General features: G+C 42.1%; 2 protein-coding genes across 3 annotated transcripts in view; both read right to left on the reverse strand.

The window, feature by feature from the left end:
• Window positions 1-639: 639 nt before the first annotated feature.
• On the reverse strand, window positions 640-7,084 carry LOC118399199 (proline-rich transmembrane protein 1-like). Of its 2 annotated transcripts, XM_035795082.2 has the most exons (5): window positions 6,456-7,084; window positions 5,898-5,909; window positions 4,238-4,734; window positions 3,389-3,559; window positions 640-2,846 (listed from the first exon to the last, which is right to left on the reverse strand). In XM_035795082.2, exons 1-5 carry the CDS (start codon window positions 6,469-6,471, stop codon window positions 2,670-2,672), a joined length of 873 nt encoding a protein of 290 aa, XP_035650975.1. In that variant the 5' UTR covers window positions 6,472-7,084; the 3' UTR covers window positions 640-2,669. The 2 variants fall into 2 exon arrangements, with proteins under 2 accessions (XP_035650975.1, XP_035650976.1); XM_035795083.2 differs by lacking the exon at window positions 5,898-5,909.
• Window positions 7,085-7,224: 140 nt separating this feature from the next.
• LOC118399192 (helicase SKI2W-like) overlaps window positions 7,225-21,487 on the reverse strand; it is a 50,022-nt gene continuing 35,759 nt past the window's right edge. Inside the window, exons 26-29 of the mRNA XM_035795063.2 lie at window positions 17,258-17,368; window positions 15,423-15,641; window positions 10,107-10,247; window positions 7,225-7,793 (exon numbers count right to left, since the gene is read on the reverse strand). Coding sequence (XP_035650956.1) covers window positions 7,593-7,793; window positions 10,107-10,247; window positions 15,423-15,641; window positions 17,258-17,368 — 672 coding nt within the window. The 3' untranslated portion in view covers window positions 7,225-7,592. The remainder of the gene's footprint in view (window positions 7,794-10,106; window positions 10,248-15,422; window positions 15,642-17,257; window positions 17,369-21,487) is intronic.

Genomic DNA, 21,487 nt, shown 5'->3' on the forward strand with positions numbered 1-21,487 from the left:
AAAGAAAGATGCCCAGGGTCCCTTCTCATCTGCGTGAACGTGCCTTAGGCATGCTGCAACGAGGCATGAGGACTGCAGATGTGGCCAGGGCAATAAATTGCAATGTCCGTACCGGGAGAAGCCTAAGAAAGCGCTACAGGGAGACAGGACGGACAGCTGATCATCCTCGCAGTGGCAGACCCCGTGTAACACTTGCACCCAATCGGTACATCTGAACATCACACCTGCCAGGAAAGGTACAGGATGGCAACAACAACTGCCCGAGTTACACCAGGAACGCACAATCGCTCCATCAGTGCTCAGACTGTCCGCAATAGGCTGAGAGAGGCTGGACTGAGGGCTTGTAGGCCTGTTGTAAGGCAGGTCCTCACCAGACATCACCGGCAACAACGTTGCCTATGGGCACAAACCCACCGTCGCTGGACCAGACAGGACTGGCAAAAAGTGCTCTTCACTGACGAGTTGTGGTTCTCTTACCAGGGGTGATGGTCGGATTCGCGTTTATCGTAGAAGGTATGAGCGTTACACCGAGGCCTGTACTCTGGAACGGGATCGATTTGGAGGTGGAGGGTCCGTCATGGTCTGGGGCGGTCTGTCACAGCATTATCGGACTGAGCTTGTTGTTATTTTGCAGGCAATCTCAACGCTGTGCGTTACAGCGAAGACATCCTCCTCCCTCATGTGATACTCTCCCTGCAGGCTCATCCTGACATGACCCTCCAGCATGACAATGCCACCAGCCATACTGCTCGTTCTGTGCGTGATTTCCTGCAAGACAGGAATGTCAGTGTTCTGCAATGGCCAGCGAAGAGCCTGGATCTCAATCCTATTGAGCACGTCTGGGACTTGTTGGATCGGAGGGCGAGGGCTAAGGCCATTCCTCCCAGAAAGGTCCGGGAACTTGCAGGTGCCTTGGTGGAAGAGTGGGGTAACATCTCACAGCAAGAACTGGCAACACTGCAGTACTTAATGCAGCTGGTGGCCGCACCAGATACTGACTGTTGCTTTTGATTTTAACCCCCCCTTTGTTCAGGGACACATTATTCCATTTCTGTTAGTCACATGTCTATGGAACCTGTTCAGTTTATGTCTCAGTTGTTGAATCTTGTTATGTTCATACAAATATTTACACATGTTAAGTTTGCTGAAAATAAACGGCGTTGACAGTGAGAGGACATTTCCTTTTTTGCTGAGTTTAGTTAAGGTTTTGTAGGCCAATAGGGGTACAATAAACTATTGATTTCAACTAAAACATAATGGTGAAATGCTAATAATCTATGAAAAATAAATATTATAAATAAACTAATAAATTATAATATACCTAAATACATACATAAATAAAGTGAACAAGTATTAAACAATCTTATGCAACAAACAATTTGTCAATGTAGCTAAAATAGTCCCATGTCATATAAAAAAACAGGCGGGAGAAAAGACACGGTCACAGTACACCCTATGGTGTATCCCTCCGCCAGCACAACTTTAAAATAGAGATGTCATTCATCTCACGAGACAAATCCCAATCTTTTAGTCCACAATTTTCATATATTAATCTCATAATAAGACAACAATATGTCTTTATTTTACTTTCCATTTGATTGTGTGTAAAATGAATACTGATAATTTGTATCCCTCCATACCAACGTCTGTTTGGCAGTCTTATACTATAATTTATACGATCCATTTAATAAATATTTTTTTAAATACTATCGTTAGATGTGGGTGTTTATGAAAATCATAAATCAAAAACTATAAATGACTAAACACAATTCAATAAAAGTATTTATGTTAGAAGTAATTCAAAACAACCTCCTTACACAATACTATTTATATATGGCACTAATGTCAGTCATGATTTGTGATCTTTTTGGCAGTTTTGTGAAGGCTTAAATAGTTTATCAAGATACAGTGTGATCCATGGTTTGGTCTACCTAGGATCAAGGGGACCATAAATTAATCTGTAATTCATAGCTAAAGGGCAATTCTGACACTTTTCAACCTCATATTCGTTATCTCCAGCACCATACCAGTGTCTACATATGTGAAAATTTGCACGTTTCTATGCTCTGTGGTTAAAAAGAGAAGAAGGTCCTAAAGATTATTCTCTGTGATAAGGCAGGAGGAAAAATAAGAAAAACTCGGATTTTCAAAACCCGCAACGAGTTTCTAGCCAGATGGAGGGCATTTTCTTACTCCCCACGTCACTGTGAATCTCATTGTTTTTGAAAATCAGGTGGTTTTTTTTTGGTACTTTTGATGATGTCATGCGCCATTTTCACATATGTAGACACTGGTACTGTGCTATAGATAATGAAAATGAGGTTGAAATGTGGTGGAATTGCCCTTTAATGCCTCCGTGTATGTACTCTGTTTCCCCCATAAGTGCTATGGAGCGCTATTATATCCGAGTGTAAATGGTAGGTAATACTGGCAAGTAATGTGTATCTTTTGGCAATTGAATATAAGTGTGATTGGTTCTCAATCCGTTAGTAGTCAGTAGGTCAGGTCAGTACTATTTACAGTACACAGGGTGCATATATATACACACACACACACATATATACACCCCCCAATATAACATACCAGTTTCAGAGAGTGAATTCCGGTGCTCTTATTCTTCAATCTCCACCCAAAACTAAACATCCCATGATGCCACACTGTGTTATGTATTAGGGTTCCCAGTCATCGTCATGGTGTTGGGAGGCGATGATGACTACCACGGTGAGGATGGTACACAGGACGATGGAGGCAATGCCCACCGCCAGGCTGATGAAGGAGAAGTTACGCGCCTCACGGGACGCTATCTCTGCCGTCACCATGTCCCCCCTGGCCACTGCTGTACGCACCTGAGGGGGAAGGAGGGCGAGAGAGAATGCTTTTTTCCACTCACAAACTATGGTTTTGGAGTGCTTGGCCATATTTATAGAATGTATTGCATGCCGATAATGAACCTTAAACTGAATTTAGTTGAGAGGGGGAGAGAGTGGTGTTGACAATAGTACATACTCACACAAAAAGCCACAAAACATAGTTTATCAGGTCTTAAAATAAACAACCATAATAATAATAATACTAATGGTTCAAGACCCAAGTTTGCAGGGCTATTTATGCCTGGCTGTCAGCTTAGCTCAACTCAAACAAATCAGAAGGAAAGCCCAATGCAAAAATCAATTTTAGCCTGTGTAAACAATGCTGCAATTACATGATGTAGACTGTTGTAGAGTCTTGTGCATAATGATCAGGCTAACCAACAAAGCCAGCATATAAAAAATAAACATAATACTGTAATAAACAGAGAAACAACAAAACAATCAATAATTTCCCTAAAAATGACTAGCGAGCTAACAAACATACTGTGCAGACAATTCTGTGCTAGCCTAACACCAACCTGTACTGCCTTGATGATGGCTATGATTCCTGTGGGCCAGAAGCAGCAGACGGTGGTGAGCACAGCGATGGGCAGGTAGTCGTGAGGCGGGCGCCGGGGCTCCATCAGAGCGATGCCATGGGGCATCTGCATGCCCATCTGACCCTGGGGCATCCCCTGGTAGGGCTGTCCCTGTGTGAGAGAGTGAGTGAGAGAGTGAAAGAGAGAGAGATGTAATCAAGCATCTCAGAGTAGGAGTGCTTATCTAGGATCAGGTCCCCCCTTGTCCATGTAATCTTATTCAGTGTGATCTACAAGGCAAAACTGATCCAAGAACAGTACTCCTACTGTGAGATGCTTGATCTCTTTATGGCCACTGACCTTGGAAAAGCCTTTTTGGATTTTCAAGAGGAGCAAACCAATGTTTACTTTCCACAGCCTTAACCTAAGAACCAATGGAAATTGGCTTGTGTGGGTGACTCATTCTCTATTCGATTAAGAAAGGAAATACCAGGTCATGATAATGCTGCGCCTGTTCCCCAGTGATTTACTACTGCATCATGATGATACACAAACATATACCATGGCATGGTTGAATACTTGTTTCTGATTGGCTTGAAAGGCATTCTAGAGCATAAGCCCCTTGTTGATTATCCCTTACAGAATATATCATGGTGCAGAAGTAAAACACTGGGGAGCAGTATTATACCTTGTGCGGACCTTTCCGTTCTTGTATATTTTTCCCTAACCAGCACCGGTGTTCTAAAGAATCAGATGAGCATACCACCCTCATATGCTTCGTTCTCTTTTCAGCAAACACAAAATGCTTTGGAATAATTACTGCTATCGTAGATGAATACACTGACTCACCGACGCCATGGGGTAGACAGGCACATAGGCTGTGCAGGGCTGCAGCTGGAGAGGGTATCCTGGTTGAAAATACCCTACAGGGGCATGTGGGACCCCCCCTCCCGGGCCCTGGGTCTGGACTGTGTAGCCCTGTGGGGCCCCTGGGTTTCCGTAGGATCCATTGTGGAACTGGGTCTCCTGGTAGCCATCGGAGCCAGGGGGAGGGGGTGGAGGGGGGTAGTTGGGCTGGGGGCCACAGCTGGGCGGAGGGCCCATGTTGGGGTGCTGCATGTTGGGGTGCTGCATGTTGGGGTGCTGCATGTTGGGGTGCTGCATGTTGGGGTGCTGCATGTTGGGGTGCTGCATGTTGGAGTGCTGCATGTTGGAGTGCTGCATGTTGGAGTGCTGCATGTTGGAGTGTTGTTGGCCAGTGTTAGGGTCCTGGGATGGGAGGTATGGAGGGGGCTGCATTTGCTGCATGGGTTGGGACATGGCCTGCCGATTGGAGTCCTCCAGACCTGAGAGAGGAAGAAATGGAAATAAATTAGAGAGAGAAATAAATATGTGAGTGAGTGAGTGAGTCGGCAGAAATGTTATCTAACTAGCCATCCCTCCAACATTTTGGTCACCGCTTACGCAATACAAGCACTATAATAGGTTTGTCACCTACGGGTATGTAAACCACACAAACCTATGTAGAGTGTGAAAATGTTGAATACATTTCACACACAAAGAGAAACAAAAAGAACCACGTTCACACAGTAGCCAGGTTGACTTTGTACAGTACAGCAATAAACAGCATGCTGACTAGCCTATTCAGCAGTTGATATGAGAGAGAGAGAGAGAGAGAGAGAGAGAGAGAGAGAGTTGTGCTTGGGGATACACACCATTACATAACCCACTAACACTGTCACCACAGCCAGAGTAAGACCACTCAAACACAGAAGGGGGATGGGATCCTGACACAGCGGGAGGGACACCTTTCAAGGCTACATGGCGCACATCAGGGACTGAATGTGAAACAGGGAAATCTGATTCATAGGATGCAATGGGAGAGATAGTCCAATAAAAAAGGAGAGAGGACAACAGTGAAGAAAGGAAGGGTTATAGTGGATGAATGGGGGATAAGTGATAGGAGTTCATATGGATCTGATAGTAAACTAATGCACTAATGTATACTTTCATTGACTGTTTGAATTAATGGCCCATTCACAACTAAGGCATATACCAGATAGCATACTACTCAGTAGTCTAATGGTGATGGAAAGCCATCAAAGAACATATATTGTTTGATTATTCCAAATGTCTTATGTTGTAGATATCTAGTCAAATTTGTATAGGATTTCTTTGGGTGTCTATAATTAAGATGAGCTGATTCCTTTGAGAGGGGGAATAGTTCTATATCTGTTGCCATCTCTCCATAATGAACAATATGATTATATCTGGCATGTTTTATCATCCATATTGGATTACAATGTTCTGCTATTCCCGAAAAACCTCAGCTGTCTGTTTGTGTCTATCACGTGATACGGCTATATAGCCTATAAACTTCATTCATTGGTGTGATGTGCATGCAGGCAGGCCTCTCTATACAGGGCTTTTCCAACCGAAACCTGTTTTCTGTGCTATAGGCTTTCATTTAGAATTAGGGAGGCATCTCACTCAGTAGCATGGCTCTTACCTTGATAACCTCCTAGGATACAGTGAATCCAAGGGAGTTAAAGAGAGAAATTAAGCAAATTATTGTGTTGCATTTCTTATGTTATCACACGCTCACGTTCATTCGCCCTGATACACTGTACAAACGCACGCAAATCCGCCCACACTCATGGAAACAAACACACGCACGCACGCAAACCCTTATTTCATTGTAGTTATTTAAATAAATGTGCATGCATAGGCAATTAAATAGAGCGTAGCCTATTGGGAATAACATAACATAGCAGACTACAGATGTAGGACATGCAGATAAATAGAAGGATGAGTTTGTGGGAGATGTTGACATGGGGAGGTGAAAACAGAGAAGATGGAAACAGAGATATCATACGTCACCAAGTAGCCAATTGTTTAAAAAAAAAACCTACCAAAACAACCTATAGTCAAACAATTATCCCAAATGTACACATGTATCACAATCCAAAGGAGAGAATATACCGCGGGGGGAGGGGAAGAATTGGCTCAATTATCAATTACAGTGCTGACATAAAAGACGCAACAGAACAAGAGAAAAAAAGCTTACCGTGTTTTTCAGACATTTCGTGCAGTCAGAATAAAACTCCCCTCCAAACAATTTAATGTAAATATTCTTATTCCTCCAAAACGACTTTTGGTAAATCCGCTTACAGAAAAATGATGAAATTATGGAGACTTAATTTACAGCTCATTTAAATCCATATTTTTTGTATCCCCACATCCGTTGCCTATAATAACGGTATCACGTTATAACTTTAGTATATGATAACCGCCAATTGGATTATCCGATGATCATGACCAATAGGAAAGAAATGTCAATGTTTTTCACACTCTCTGTAGCTGGTACATCCACAGTCACCGCAGAAAATAGGTTTCTCCAATGCATCTCTCGTTACATTGAATTAATCAGACACAAAGCTATCGTTGTCTTAAAGAGACAGCCGAGACTGGGAAATACATATGCCACTGAGCTGGAAAACCCGAAACAAACACTTTAAAGAGATGACCGGATATTGGATTTGAATACTTTTTACGCTATGCTGACAACTCTTTATACCCGTGGCTTGCTGTCATAACATGAGCATGAGTCTAGAACGGATCATGATTTTGATTAGGGTTAGATAGTTGACTGTAAATGACATTATGTTTCACAGAATAGGATATGTACAGATTGTTGTTCCTACAGTATACAGCAAGAGCAATAGTTAACAGTGTCATAATGTTTAAACCAATGTCAGACTCATGCATACAGCCACTTACTCAGACAATCACAGGAGCCCTTGGGGGACAATTGCTAAAAACAAAGTACTCTAAAATGTTAGTCCACAGTGGATTTTATTACTGTACAATAAATTACAAATAATTTCATTATCATTACTACATTGGTCTGATTTGTTTAAGAGCATTCCCTTTCCATGTCCAGGAATTTAATTAGGACTCAGGTAAACAATAGTATGTCCATACAATCGCACACAAACACACACCCCTCCCTCATACACTCACCATGCTCACACACATTGATCGAGCTTGGGACTTGGCTCAGGCACCTTGGCACTCTCTCACCTACAATACCGTACCTACATCCTCTCTATCTCCTCCTCTCCACACTCTTTCACCTATAATACAAACACTATCTACACCCTCTCTCGCTCTCCCTGTTCCCCCCATTCTCTCCCTTCCCATCTTAGTGTGTGTAGAGTGAAGCAGTGAACACGATGTCTCTGCGAATGGCCAGGGAGGCCTTCTCCATCTTGCTGCCCAGGACCGAGTCTCCCACGATGCGGGCTGCCTGGCGCACCTCCTTCAGCACCTCGTCTAGTCTCTGGATGCAGCGCACCACCGTGCCCTCCTGGACGTCTGTTAACTGTGCAATCTCTGCAAATGGCTGGAGGAGGAAATAGGAAAGTATACAAGTTAATTTAGACACAGTTGAGTACAGGACAGGACTGCTGCCTTCTTGGTCTTCCCTGTATTTGTTACCTTTTTTTTACTAGGCAAGTCAGTTAAGGACAAATTCTTATTTACAATGACGGCCTAGAAACAGTGGGTTAACTGTCTTATCCAGGGACAGAACGACAGCTTTTTTAAAAACCTTGTCAGCTCTAGCAACCTTTCGGTTTCTAGCCCAACGCTCTAACCACTAGGCTACCTGCCACCCCGACACTCTGCATTTATTTTTAAATAAATAGGCCAGGAAGTAGGGATAGCAGTTAGTTTAAACTTATGATAAAGTACATTAGGGGTTCCCAAACATTTTTGGCCCGTGACCCCATTTTTATATATTAAAAGAAATATCAACCCCATCAAGTAAAAAAAGTGATATAATCAAAGCAAATGTTCACTTTTTTTGAAAGGGGCTATGACAGTCTATTTCAAATCAATCTGCCAGTAGTTTTGACAGTATTTCAATCAGAAGGAAATATGGTTTGACGAAACTAAAATCAGAAAGGTATTAGGAAGTTCAGAAGATCATCAGGCAATAATTTGGTATGAACTTCTGTGTTGAAAACACTATCATCAGTAATCACATTTCTGTCACGACTTCCTCCGAAGTTGGTCCCTCTCCTTGTTCGTTCGGCGGTCTACGTCACCGACCTTCTAGCCATCGCCGATCCACTTTTCATTTTCCATTGGCTTAGTCTTGTCTTCCATCACACCTGGTTCCAATTCCATCAATTACATGTTGTGTATTTAACCCTCTGTTCCCCCCCCCTGTTCCCCCCCATGTCCTTGTCCGTAATTGTTTCTTGTCGTGCTTGTGCGCATACCACTGGTGATAACCGGGTTTTGTTTGACCCATTTCATGTATTTGTTCTGTTGACGGTGGTTTTTTGTTTATTAAACGACACCGTTGTAAATCAGTTTCACTACCGAGTTCCAAACGGCCTCTGAAAGCAACGTCAGCACTAGAACTGCTTGTCGGGAGATTCATGAAATGGGTTTCCATGGCTGAGCAGCCGCACAGAAGTCAAGAGTAGTGTAAAGCTTGCCGCTCTGCAGCAGTGGAAGCTCGTTCTCTGAAGTGATTTAATCACGCTTCACCATCTGGCAGGATGGCCATGAGAACGCTACCTGCACCAATGCAAAGTGCGGGATAATGGAGGAATAATGGTTTGGGGATGTTTTTCATGGTTCGGGCTAGGCCCCTTAGTTCCAGTGAAAGGAAATCATAACGCTACAGCATACAATGACATTCTAGACGATACTGTGCTTTAACTTTGTGGCAACAGTTTGGGGAAGGCCCTCGCTGGTTCCAGCATGATAATGCCCCCATGCACAAAGCAAGGTTCATACAGAAATGGTTTGTCAAGAGCCCTGACCTCAAACCCATGGAACACCTTTGGGTTAAATTGGAACGCCGACTGCGAGCCAGGCCTTATCACCCAACATCAGCACCCGACCTCACCAATCCGCTTGTGGCTGAATGGAAGCATGACCCCGCAGCAATGTTCCAACATCTAGTAGAAAGCCTTCCCAGAACAGTGAAGGCTGTTATAGCAGCAAAGGGGGGACCAACTCCATATTAATGCCCATGAATTTGGAATGAGATGTTTGACGAGCTGTTGTCCATATACTTTTGGTCATGTTGTGTATGTCATTGCCCTTTTAAGACACCAGTGCCCCCTTTGAGCTCTGTTGCACAGTGATGGGCATTTAGTCTTTTCTGTGACCCGGATCACTTTGCTCCATTCACCTAAAAGAGCTGTTCATTTGGCTCCCAAATGGCTATTCATTCAGAAATGCTTAGAAATGTACCTAAAACCATAAAAAATGGTTAATCTCTAATGTAAAGTCTAAAACGTTGCCTACCATTGTCAATTTAACACACCGGGAAAAAATTGTGTGGACCAGAATGAGGCTCTCTCCTCAATATATTGTTTCTGCACTGAGGAATTAACATCTTCAGAGAATCTTTTTATCACTTATCTGCAGATAATTGATGCCCCCCCCCCCAAATGGATAGAAACCCAACTCCTGATGGAGATCTTTTAGGGGGCAGGTTTTTGGAGCTTTGAGGGGCCAGGTTCCAAGACACGGGATTAAGCCTAGTTCTGGAGTACAAAGCACTTTAAAATGGACATGCTTTTCGGTCCAGGACTAGGCTTATTCTGTGTCCAGGAAACTGTCCACGAGTGTCTTGATTGAAATGAGGTCAATCAAGAAGAGTCTAAAATTACAGTTCGCTTATGCCACTCACCATGCCTCTGGCCCAGCAGTATACCACTTCGGTCAGGCCAAACTTGAACTGGCCCACAAATTCTTCTGCTGTCTGGGTTATCCCACAGTCCCTCTGCAGTTCCCCAATACGCTGGGCCACTGCCAGCACTCTCTCAATACCCTATGGGAGATTGGAAAGGAGAGAGCCGAGGGAGAGATGTGGCAAAAGAAGAAAGTAATAGACGGGGCACACAGAGTGGGGTAATGTAAGGAGAAGGGCAAAGAAAGAGAGAGGAGAGAGACATGAGGTAGTAATAAGGGAGGTAGTAATGGGGCACAGTCAAAAGTGGGTTAATACAAGGAGAAGGACAGAGAAGAGTGGAGATTGAGAGCGAGAGCGAGAGAGAGCAGAATGAGAGACAAAGGCAGATAGACACAGATTAGTCATACAAGGAGCACTTAAACACGTGACACTTTCCAATCACATCCGCCTTACTTTGCACATTCCACTTTAACCTCAGCCTCCCCTCTGTTAAGTGTTAAGCTGCACGTCATCTGAAATCCCACTCGGAGCCCTGTTACCTGTGTTGGGTGATTGTGTTCCCTGTCAGAGATCACTGTTCCTTGCTGCTCGCCCCTTGGATGGTACCTTTCTAAACCACTCCAGACATGGCTCTCACCTCGCCCATCACTAATTCAGCCCTCTTTAGAGCACTTCCATGTTTCAGGGCTTCAGGGGAGTGTGTATCGGGTGTGGTGCCCTTGTTGCGGGGTAAGACAGCTGTGTGCGTCTAGCCTGAGCTCAAACCAGTGTGTGTATCACTAGAAGCCAACATGTCCATCCTCCATCCATGTACATTACAGATGACACATTGAAATGTATAGTTACAGTGCTTTCTGAAAGTATTCACACCCCTTTACGTTCTCCACATTTTGTTGTGTAACAGCCTGAATTAAAAATATATTTAAATGAGATGTTGTGTTACTGATCTTCACACAATACTCCATAATGTCAAGGTGGAATTTTGTTTGTAGAATGATTTACAATTGAATACAAAATTGAAAGCTGAGTCAATGAGTATTCAACCACTTGTTATGGCAAGCCTAAATAAGTTCAGGAGTAAAAATGTGCTTAACAAATCACATAATAAGTTACATGAATTCATTCCATGTTCAATAATAGCATTTAACATGATTTCTTTATGACAACCCCATCTCTGTAACCCCACACTTACAATTATATGTAAGGTCCCTCAATCGAGCAGTGATTTTCAAACACAGATTAAACCACAAAGACCAGGGAGGTTTATCATTGCCACGCAAAGAAGGTCACCGATTGGCAGATGTGTAAAAAGCACACTGAATATCCCTTTGAGCATGGTGAAGTTATTAATTACACTTTGGATGGTGTATCAATACACCCAGTCACAACAACGATACAGGAGTCCTTTCAAACTCAGGTGCTGGAGGAAGGATACTGCTCAGGGATTTCACCATGAGGCCAATGGTGATTTTGAAACAGTTACAGAGTTTAATGGTGATATGAGAAAACGGAGGATGGATCAACAACATTGTAGTTACTCCACAGTACCAACCTAAATGACAGAGTGAAAAGGAAGCGTGTACAGAATAAAAATATTCCAAAACATGCATCCCGTTTGAAAATATGCCCCAAACAATAACGCTTCGTATTCAGGACAAAAAAGTTTATTTCTTTGCCACATTTTCTGCAGTATTACTTAAAGGAACCTCCTTGGGCTAGGGGGCAGTATTTTTACATCTGGATGAAAAGCGTGCCCAAAGTAAACTGCCAGCTACTCAGGCCCAGAAGCTAGCATATAATTAGTATATTTGGATAGAAAACACTGAAGTTTCTAAAACTGTTAGAATAATGTCTGTGAGTGTAACAGAACTGATTTGGCAGGCGAAATCCCGAGCACAATCCATCCAGGGAATATTTTTTTGAGGTAATTGTGTTTTCCAATAGTTTTCTATGGGAAGCCCTTTTTAGGTTGTTTTTAGGGCTATTCATTGTGCCACTCCAGGTGGACTATACTGTTTTGGTGCGTGTGAACTGGAACGCGCTTCACATTGTTTTTATCCGGTATTAGAAACAGTTTATTCCGTTTTAAATTGTATTGATTATTTATGATTTAGGGTACCTTAGGTTAGATTAGGAACGTTGTTTGAAATGTTTGGACCAAGTTTACAGGTAATTTATTAGATACTTTGTAGGCATGTTGGGCGAGTTGAAACCGGTGTATTTCTGAATCAAGAAGATTCATTATTAAACAAAAGGACCATTTGTGATGTTTCTGGGACATTTTGGAGTGCCAACAGAAGAAGATCTTCAAAGGTAAGGTATTAATTATATCACTATTTCGGACTTTTGTGGCGCACCTGCCTGGTTGAAATATGATTTTCATGCGTTTGTATGCGGGGCCCTGTCGTCAGATAATCGCATGGTCTGCTTTTGCCGTAAAGCCTTTTTGAAATCTGACACAGTGGCTGGATTAACAAGAAGTTAAGCTTTATTTTGATGTTTTACACATATATTTTCGTGAATGTTGAATATTGATATTCCTGTAGTTTGAATTTGGTCCGCTACCATTTCGCTGGATGTTTTCAAATCAATCCAGCTAAAGGGATTGGTGAGTGAAGGGATCCATAAGAGGTTTAACCTGTTAAGCCTACCCCCTACTTTTTCGAACATTCTGTTAAAAATCGCGCAACATTTCAGCATCCTGCTACTCATGCCAGGAATATAGTATATGCATATGATTAGTATGTGTGGATAGAAAACACTCTGACGTTTCTAAAACTGGTTAAATCACGGCTGTGACTATAACAGAGCCTGTGTTTCATCGAAAAGCACAAGAAAAACTGATCACCGAAAACTGGGAAAAATATCCATGCGCCACTTGCATGTATTGTCTATGGGAAACCAAATTACATGGGGCTGAGATTGCAAGTCCTACAGCTTCCACACGATGTCGCCAGTCTTGTCAATTGCCTGGGCTTTGTTTCTTGGTCAAACGAGTAAGAGAGAGCCCATTCCTTCCGGTCTCCGACAGGATGTTTGAGGAGAAATTTTCGACCATGAGTTCAAGACGTGGAGCTATTGAATACACATCGCCCTGTGATCAATTTGATAGATTATTAACGTTTACTAATACCTAAAGTTGGATTACAAAAGTATTTCGAAGTGTTTTGTGAAAGTTTATCGTCAACTTTTTTAATTTAAAAAAATGACATTGCGTTTTAAAACGCTGTTTTTTCCTGGATCACACACTCTTCATAGATCTTATCTAGGCTATATATGGACCCATTTAATCGAGAAAAAAAAGACCCAATAGTGATGTTTATGGGACATCTAGGAGTGCCAACAAAGAAGCTCGTCAAAGGTAATGAATGTTTTATATTTTATTTCTGCGTTTTGTGTAGCGCCGGCTATGCTAATTATTTTGTTTACGTCCCCTTCAGGTATTTCGGGGTGTTGCATGCTATCAGATAATAGCTTCTCATGCTTTCGCCGAAAAGCATTTTAAAAATCTGACTTGTTGGCTGGATTCACAACGAGTGTAGCTTTAATTCAGTACCCTGCATGTGTGTTTTAATGAACGTTTGAGTTTTAACGAGTGCTATTAGCATTTAGCGTAGCGCATTTGCATTTCCAGATGGCTAGATGGCACGCCTGCGTGTCGGGTGCGCTTAAGAGGTTAAAAGCCAGGGAAAATGCAGAGCGCCAAATTCAAATAAATAAATAAATCAAAACTTTCATTAAATCACACATGTAAGATACCAAATTAAAGCTACACGTGCTGTGAATTCAGCCAACATGTCAGATTTCAAAAAGGCTTTTCAGCAAAAGCAAACAATGCTATTATCTGAGGATAGCACCTCCGTAAACAAAAGAGAGAAAGCATATTTCAACGCGACACAAAACGCAGAAATAAAAATATAATTCATGCCTTACCTTTGACGAGCTTCTCTTGTTGGCACTCCAATATGTCCGATAAACATCACAAATGGTCCTTTTGTTCGATTAATTCCGTTGATATATATCCAAAATATACATTTATTTGGCGTGTTTGATCCAGAAAAACACTGGTTCCAACTTGAGCAACATGACTACAAAATATCTCAAAAGTTACCTGTAAACTTTGCCAAAACGTTTCAAACTACTTTTGTAATAGAACTATAGGTATTTTTTAATGTAAATAATCAATTAAATTTAAGACAGGATGATCTGTGTTCAATACAGGAAGAAAACATGCTTTCTGGTCAAGCATCTATATCTAACAGTACACTTCAAGTTACCCTCGTTCAAGATGGCCGTACTTCTTCATTACACAAAGGAATAACCTCAACCAATTTCTAAAGACTGTTGACATCCAGTGGAAGCGATAGGAACTGCAAGAAAGTCCCTTAGAAATCTGTATTCCCAATGAAAACTAATTGAAAAGAGAGTGACCTTAAAAAAAATAATCTGAATGGTTTGTCCTCGGGGTTTCGTCTGCTAAATAAGTTTGGTTATACTCACAGACATGATTCAAACAGTTTTAGAAACGTCAGAGTGTTTTCTATCCAAATGTACTAATATGCATATCTTATCTTCTGGGGATGAGTAGCAGGCAGTTGAATTTGGGCATGCATTTCATCCGGACGTGAAAATACTGCCCCCTGTCACCAAGAAGTTAAAGGAAAACACAAACTAAAAACTATTTGTTAGTATTTGTTTCAATAGTCCATTGTTGATAAAGTCCCACATTTTTTTGCATGTCAGCCATCAAGTTAAGATATAGAAATACAGCCGGTATGATTCATTTTGCATTTGACGCAAAACCCACAGCTATAATCACTGCCAAATGTGCTTCTGCAAAGCATTCACTAAGGGGTGTGAATATTCATGTATATGAGATATTTCTGAATTTCATTTGCAAACATTTCTAAAAACATGTTTTCACTTTGTCATTATGCGGTACTGAGTGTAGATGGGTGAGAAAACAATGGTTGCACAACCTTCAACTATAACACATAGGGGACAATTACAAGAACACAAAAAAGTGTAACCCCAACCCTACCCCTGTAGACAACCAAGCACATTCTACCACCCCAACACACACACAGGGAGAATCTCAATTGCATTTCATTAAATTCCTTGCGTCCTCTCTCCTCGGATCCTTCTTAAAACCCATTGGATGAGGTCAGAGGGAGGGACCTCTGATCTTCTCATTCAATGGGTTTTGATAAGGAGGCAAAAAAAGGACCCAAGGAACCAAGGAAATGTATTCTCACACACTCTCAACCCTACCCCTCTCCCCCTAAACTCAACCCCCCCCCAGTTCCCCCATACCTCCTGCAGTGTGTTGGTGATGTGGGGCTCCACCTGGGTCTTCTGTTGAAAGACCAGACAGGACAGCAGGGCGGCGCTCTCCTCAGGGGCCAGGGGACTCAAGGCGTTCTCAAACAGTAGCTCTGTGAGGAGCAGCTCATGGCTACTGATCTGGCAGGCCACCCTGCCCTTCAGCTGCACAGCACCGCTATTGTCCACGTACTGCAGGGACTGGAGCACCTGGGGATGGGGGATAATGCCTTTATTACACTAGTGTTACATAGTGATGGATCGTTTGCGAAGGAAAGGCTGTTTTTAAATAGATATTTTTGATGAATGTCGGGAACAGAATTGGATCTTTGAACAAGTCGTTAATTTGGCTCCCTGATTTGCATACTGTTACTTCAGACTTTTGAGCTCCAGACAAAAATTATCTGCAGATATGTTGTCTAACTTCTCTGACGATGGTAATTCCTCATTGCATGAACAAAATACAGTGACAAGAGAGCCTCTTTCTGGTCCACACACATTTTTGCAGTGCGTGAAAAACATTTCTTAATTTGGTCAGTTAAAAATGTATTCGAACTCAACATCACGACCTGACATAATGGCAGGCAACTTTGTAGGCTTTACATCAGAGATGATCAATTATTCATGTTTTTGGGTACATTTTAAGCACTACTGAACAGTTTTTTTTCTTACAGTCGAGGATTGGGAGCCCGCATTTTACATTCATAAACCATGTTGCGGGCACTTCCAAAACATTTCACGAGCCATTAACCATTTGTTTTACACCTTGTTCAGTCATGCTTGTTACCTCATTAGCTATCTAGCTAACAACCTGGTAACTTTATCAGTATATCCAAACATCTGGGGGCATAGAAAGAGAGGAAAAGGGATAGCTTCTTCAGGAGATCAACGATCATAGCAATGAATGAATGACTGATCTCTTGCATGTTATAATCAAACTTGACAATTGTGTACAATTCCAATAGGAAAATAGTGCTTCTACATAATGTAGAAACATAATATTCCACAAATGACTTCATTTCAATGATAGGTATTTCTGTCAACATTTAAGCGTTTTATAATAAACAAATGTATTTACAGGGTTAAATATTAGTTCCTAGGGAACAACATGAGCTTCAGAAGTTGCTACAATGTATATATGCTATATCTCAATCTATTAAAAAAATAACATTTTCTGCTGCTTCTAAATTTTATGCTTTGCTCCTAACTTTATAAAGTTGGGAGCACCAGTGCAACCAATGGAAAATGTTAATGTGTATGAACTAGTTAAAGCTACAATATGTCACTTTTTGGGACGACAACCAAATTCACACAGAAATGTGAGTTAGAGATCTGTCATTCTCTTTGAAAGCAAAGTAGATATGTTCTGTTTGTGCTATTTCTACGCCTCTCATTCTTAAAATTAATATTTGACTTTTGGTTCAGTACACCAGCTTCAAACAGCTGAAAATACAATAATTTTGGTTCTGGAAAATATATTTCACAGCGGTTTAGATGGTACAATGATTCTCCACACACTGACAGCTTGTTTTGTCACAAACTGAAATAAGGGAAACTATTAGGATTTTTAGCAACTAGGGAATGGCATAGCGATTTCTGCATATTACACCTTTAAATCAAATCAAATGTATTTTATAAAGCCTTTTTACATCAGCAGTTGTCAAGCTTTACAGATACCCAGCCTTAAACCCCAAAGAGCAAGCAATGCAGAGGCAGAAGCACTAGGAAAATCTCCATAGAAGGCAGGAAACTAGGAAAAGCGCTTCTGTATGAATAGTTTTGAATTTAATATTGGATCGCATTAAGACGATGGAAGTCAGACATACCTTGACTCTCTGGTGGTACTCTGGCAGTAGAGACAGGGACTGATCTGAGACGAGGAAGAGCAGTTTGTCCAGCTCCTCCTGAACACTCATCCTCTCCTGCACCCGCAGAAACTGTGGAAAAAGGGTGAACAATTCTATACAACAGTATGTGGACACTCCTTCAAATGAGTGGATTTGCCTATTTCAGCCACACACGTTGCTGACAGGTGTATAAAAATCAAGCACACCGCCATGCAATCTCCATAGACAAACATTGGCAGTAGAATGGCCTTACTGAAGAGCTCAGTGACTTTCAACGTGGCAACGTTATAGGATGCCACCTTTCCAACAAGTCAGTTCGTCAAATTTCTGCAGTAGTAGAGAGAACAGTCTATGACTGGGATGGCTGGGGTCTTTGACAATCTGGGGTCTTTGGCCTTCCTATGACACCGCCTGGTGTAGAGGTCCTGGATGGCAGGCAGCTTAGCCCCAGTGATGTACTGGGCCGTACACACTACCCTCTGTAGTGCCATGTGGTCAGATGCCGAGCAATTGCAGTGACGCATCCCTACGCTCTCAATGTTGCAGCTGTAGAACCTTTCGAGGATCTCTGGACCCATGCCAAATCTTTTTCGTTTCCTGAGTGGGAATAGGCTTGTTCGTGCCCGCTATCTCGTCGTTGTCAGTGATCACTGTTGTGTCGTCTGGTAACTTAATGATGGTATTGGAGTCATGCCTGGCCATGCAGTTGTGGGTGAACAGGGAGTACAGGAGGGGACTGAGCACGCACCTCTGAGGAGCTCCAGTGTTGAGGATCAGCGTGGCAGATTAGTTGTTACCGACATTAACCCCCTCGGGACGGCCCGTCAGGAAGTCCAGGATCCAGTTGCAGAGGGAGGTGTTTAGTCCCAGATTTCTTAGCTTAGTGATGAGCTTTGAGGGTACTATGGTGTTGAACGCTGAGCTATAGTCAATGAATAGCATTCTCACATAAGTGTTCCTTTTGTCCAGGTGGGAACGGGCAGTGTGGAGTGCAATAGAGATTGCATCATCTGTGGATCTGTTTGGGCGGTATGCAAATTGGAGTGGGTCTAGGGTTTCTGGGATAATGGTGTTGATGTGAGCCATTACCAATCTTTCAAAGCACTTCATGGCTGCGTACGTGAGTGCTTACGGGTCTGTAGTCATTTAGGCAGGTTGCCTTTGTGTTCTTGTGCACCCCATAATGACAAAGCAAAAACAGTTTTTTAATCTGTAAATAAAAAACTTAAATGTAACATTTATCTAAGTATTCAGACCATCGTTCCCTCAGTACTGTTGAAGTACCTTTGGCAGCGATTACAGCTTTGAGTCTTCTTAGGTATAACATATTTACAGGCACACCTGTATTTAGGGAGTTTCTCACATTCTTCTCTGCAGAGCCTCTCAAGCTCTGTCAGGTTGGATGGGGAATGTCACAGCTGCACAGCTATTTTTCAGGTCTCTCCAGAGATGTTTCATTGGGTTCAAGTTCGGGCTCTGGCTGGGCCACTCAATGACATTCACAGACTTGTTCCGAAGTCACTCTTGTGTTGTCTTGGCTGCATGCTTAGGGTCGTTGTCCTGTTGGAAGGTGAACCTTCGCCCCAGTCTGAGGTCCTGAGAGCTTTTTTAAGCATGCCACCACCATGCTTCACCATAGGGATGGTGTCAGGTGTCCTCCAGATGGCATTCAGGCCAAAGAGTTCAATCTTGGTTTCATCAGACCAGAGAATCTTGTTTCTCATGGTCTGAGTACTTGTCATGTGCCTTTTACTGAGGAGTGGCTATCGTCTGGCAACTCTACCATAAAGGCCTGATTGGCAGAGTGCTACAGAGATGGTTGTCCTTCTGGAAGGTTCTCCCATCTCCACAGATAAACTCTGGAGCTCTGTCAGAGTAACCATCGGATTCTTGGTCACCTCCCTGACCATGGTCCTTTATTTACACCTTTATTTAACTAGGCAAGTCAGTTAAGAACAAATTCTTATTTTCAATGACGGCCTAGGAACAGTTGGTTAACTGCCTTGTTCAGGGGCAGAACGACAGATTTACCAGTTTGGCTGGGTAGCAAGCTCTAGGAAGAGTCTTAGTGGTTCCAAACTTTTTCCATTTAAGAATGATGGAGGTCACAGTGTTCTTGGGGACATTCAATGCTGCAGAAATGTTTTGGTACCCTTCACCAGATCCGTGCCTCAACACAATCCTCTCTTGGAGCTCCATGGACAATTCCTTCGACCTCATGGCTTGATACATGCTCTGACATGCACAGTCAACTGTGGGACCTTATATAGACAGGTGTGTGCCTTTCCAAATCATGTTCAATCAATTTAATTTACCACAGGTGGACTCCAAACAAGTTGTAGAAACATCAAGGATGATCAATGGAAACAGGATGCACCTGAGCTCAATTTCGAGTCTCATAGCAAAGGGTCTGAATACTTACGTAAATAAAGTATTCATTTTTAAAAATTTGTAATAAGTTTGCAAAAATTTCAAAACAATCTGTTTTCACTTTGTCATATTTTAGAATAAGGCTGTAACGTAAAAACAAAATGTGGAAAAAGTGAAAGGGTCTGAATACTTTTCGAATGCACTGTATAATGTATGCCACAAAAAATGGAATGGCCTGCCTGTTAAGAGAGTCGAAAGCTCACATACACTATCTCCCAAAGAAATTAGAGCCCAGCAGCACAAAGCCTACTGTCTAACTGATCGATGGCTCTAATGACATGCAGTCGTAATGTATCCCTTCAGTGAGACAGACAGCGGTGACTCTGCTCATCCTACATGGGTAATTATAGAACTCCCTGCTCTGCTGTTCTCATCTCACCCTGGAACATGGCAGTAAGTAGCCTTGCACGAGAGGAACTGGAGCCTATCTCTGGTTTCTGTAGTGTGATGCAGCTTGATGTGCAAGTACTTCACATCAATAGACTCACAGGGTCCTGACCCCCCAAGCTATCTCCTTAATGCGGAGTGCCAATCAGAGACGTAGCAGGTCCCATTTTTACAGTCTTTGGTATGACTCTCCTGGGGATCGAACTCCCAAACCTTCCAATCTCAGGGCCGACACTAACCAAAAGGCCACGGAGTTGGCCACTGAACAAGGCAGGAAAATATCTAGCAAGGCTTAGTTTTACAATGCTTAGTGCAGGCCAGGGTTCCCGTTAGTACATTTGACCGGCAGCATTTTAATTTACCGGACATTTAAGAAATTTACTGGACTATATGCATTGGTTGCGTAACCTGATTAGGGCGTTCATCCACGAGGTTCTCAGAATGACAGAAATCCCATTTAGTTTATGGTAATTCATCTTAACAGAACATGCAACTTGGATGCAACGGCATGCGTCAATTCCTACTGAATTCCGACGAGCAATTTGAAGATGTTAGAACAAGGCTAGCGGAAGCAATCCAAAAAATACATGAAATTAGGGATCATTATCTATAAAAATGAAAAGCTGTGAATTGTTTCAAATCACATAGCCTACAGTCAGAAGGGCCCGCAATTTGGACATAGCGCAACAAATACCAAACAGATGACTGTTGAGTTGCGACTGTCAGTGAAAAGCAAAGAGACCCAGCCAGGCATATCGCGATATTAAAAATACATCTCGCAAAAACAGTTTGGAAAACAAATGGCTGTTGCTGTAAAGAGAAGAGAACGAAAAGACTCCAACCTGACTTTAAGTTATCAAAATTCTCAACTTAATTGAGCGAAAAGTAACCCATCTTTTTGGCACCAGCGGAGAACATCAGTCATATGCCCAGTGAGTGTGCATATTCACTGTCACTGTCATTATCATTGCATCAGTGCCAGTGTTTTTGGACAATCATTTCCTCCTCCAGGTTTAGATGGACGTCATATTGTATTTTTTGTCTCCCTTTTCTCGTAAGCCAAATATGTGAATCAGACAACGTCGTTTTTATTGATCTGTCAGTGTCAGCAGAGTAGGCTACCCTGTAATTTGTCATATTTGAATCAATCTACACACAATACCCCATAATATCTTCAGTCATATAAAGTGAAGTGAAATTGCATGAAATGTGCTTGTAAAAAGGCCAACATTTTCATGTGCAAAAAGAGAAATGATATAAATGTGACATAGCCTAAGCCTACTCTATGCAACTTCGAGCTGCAATGAACAGTCTTTTTTTGTGAACAGTAATTAAGTTATATTCTTATCCTAAATGATGACTATCCAATCTAATCATCACATTAGGAATAGT

Source organism: Oncorhynchus keta, chromosome 20 (assembly GCF_023373465.1).
Source record: "Oncorhynchus keta strain PuntledgeMale-10-30-2019 chromosome 20, Oket_V2, whole genome shotgun sequence".
NCBI lineage: Eukaryota > Metazoa > Chordata > Actinopteri > Salmoniformes > Salmonidae > Oncorhynchus > Oncorhynchus keta.

What these genes read in the sequence shown, in the direction of transcription:
- LOC118399199 (XM_035795082.2), bottom strand. An exon ending in CTGTCTACCCCATGGCGTCG is followed by an intron (nt 3,560 to 4,237) that starts GTGAGTCAGTGT and finishes TCTCTCACACAG; the next exon opens with GGACAGCCCTACCAGGGGAT. An exon ending in CCATCATCAAGGCAGTACAG is followed by an intron (nt 2,847 to 3,388) that starts GTTGGTGTTAGG and finishes CTTCCCCCTCAG; the next exon opens with GTGCGTACAGCAGTGGCCAG.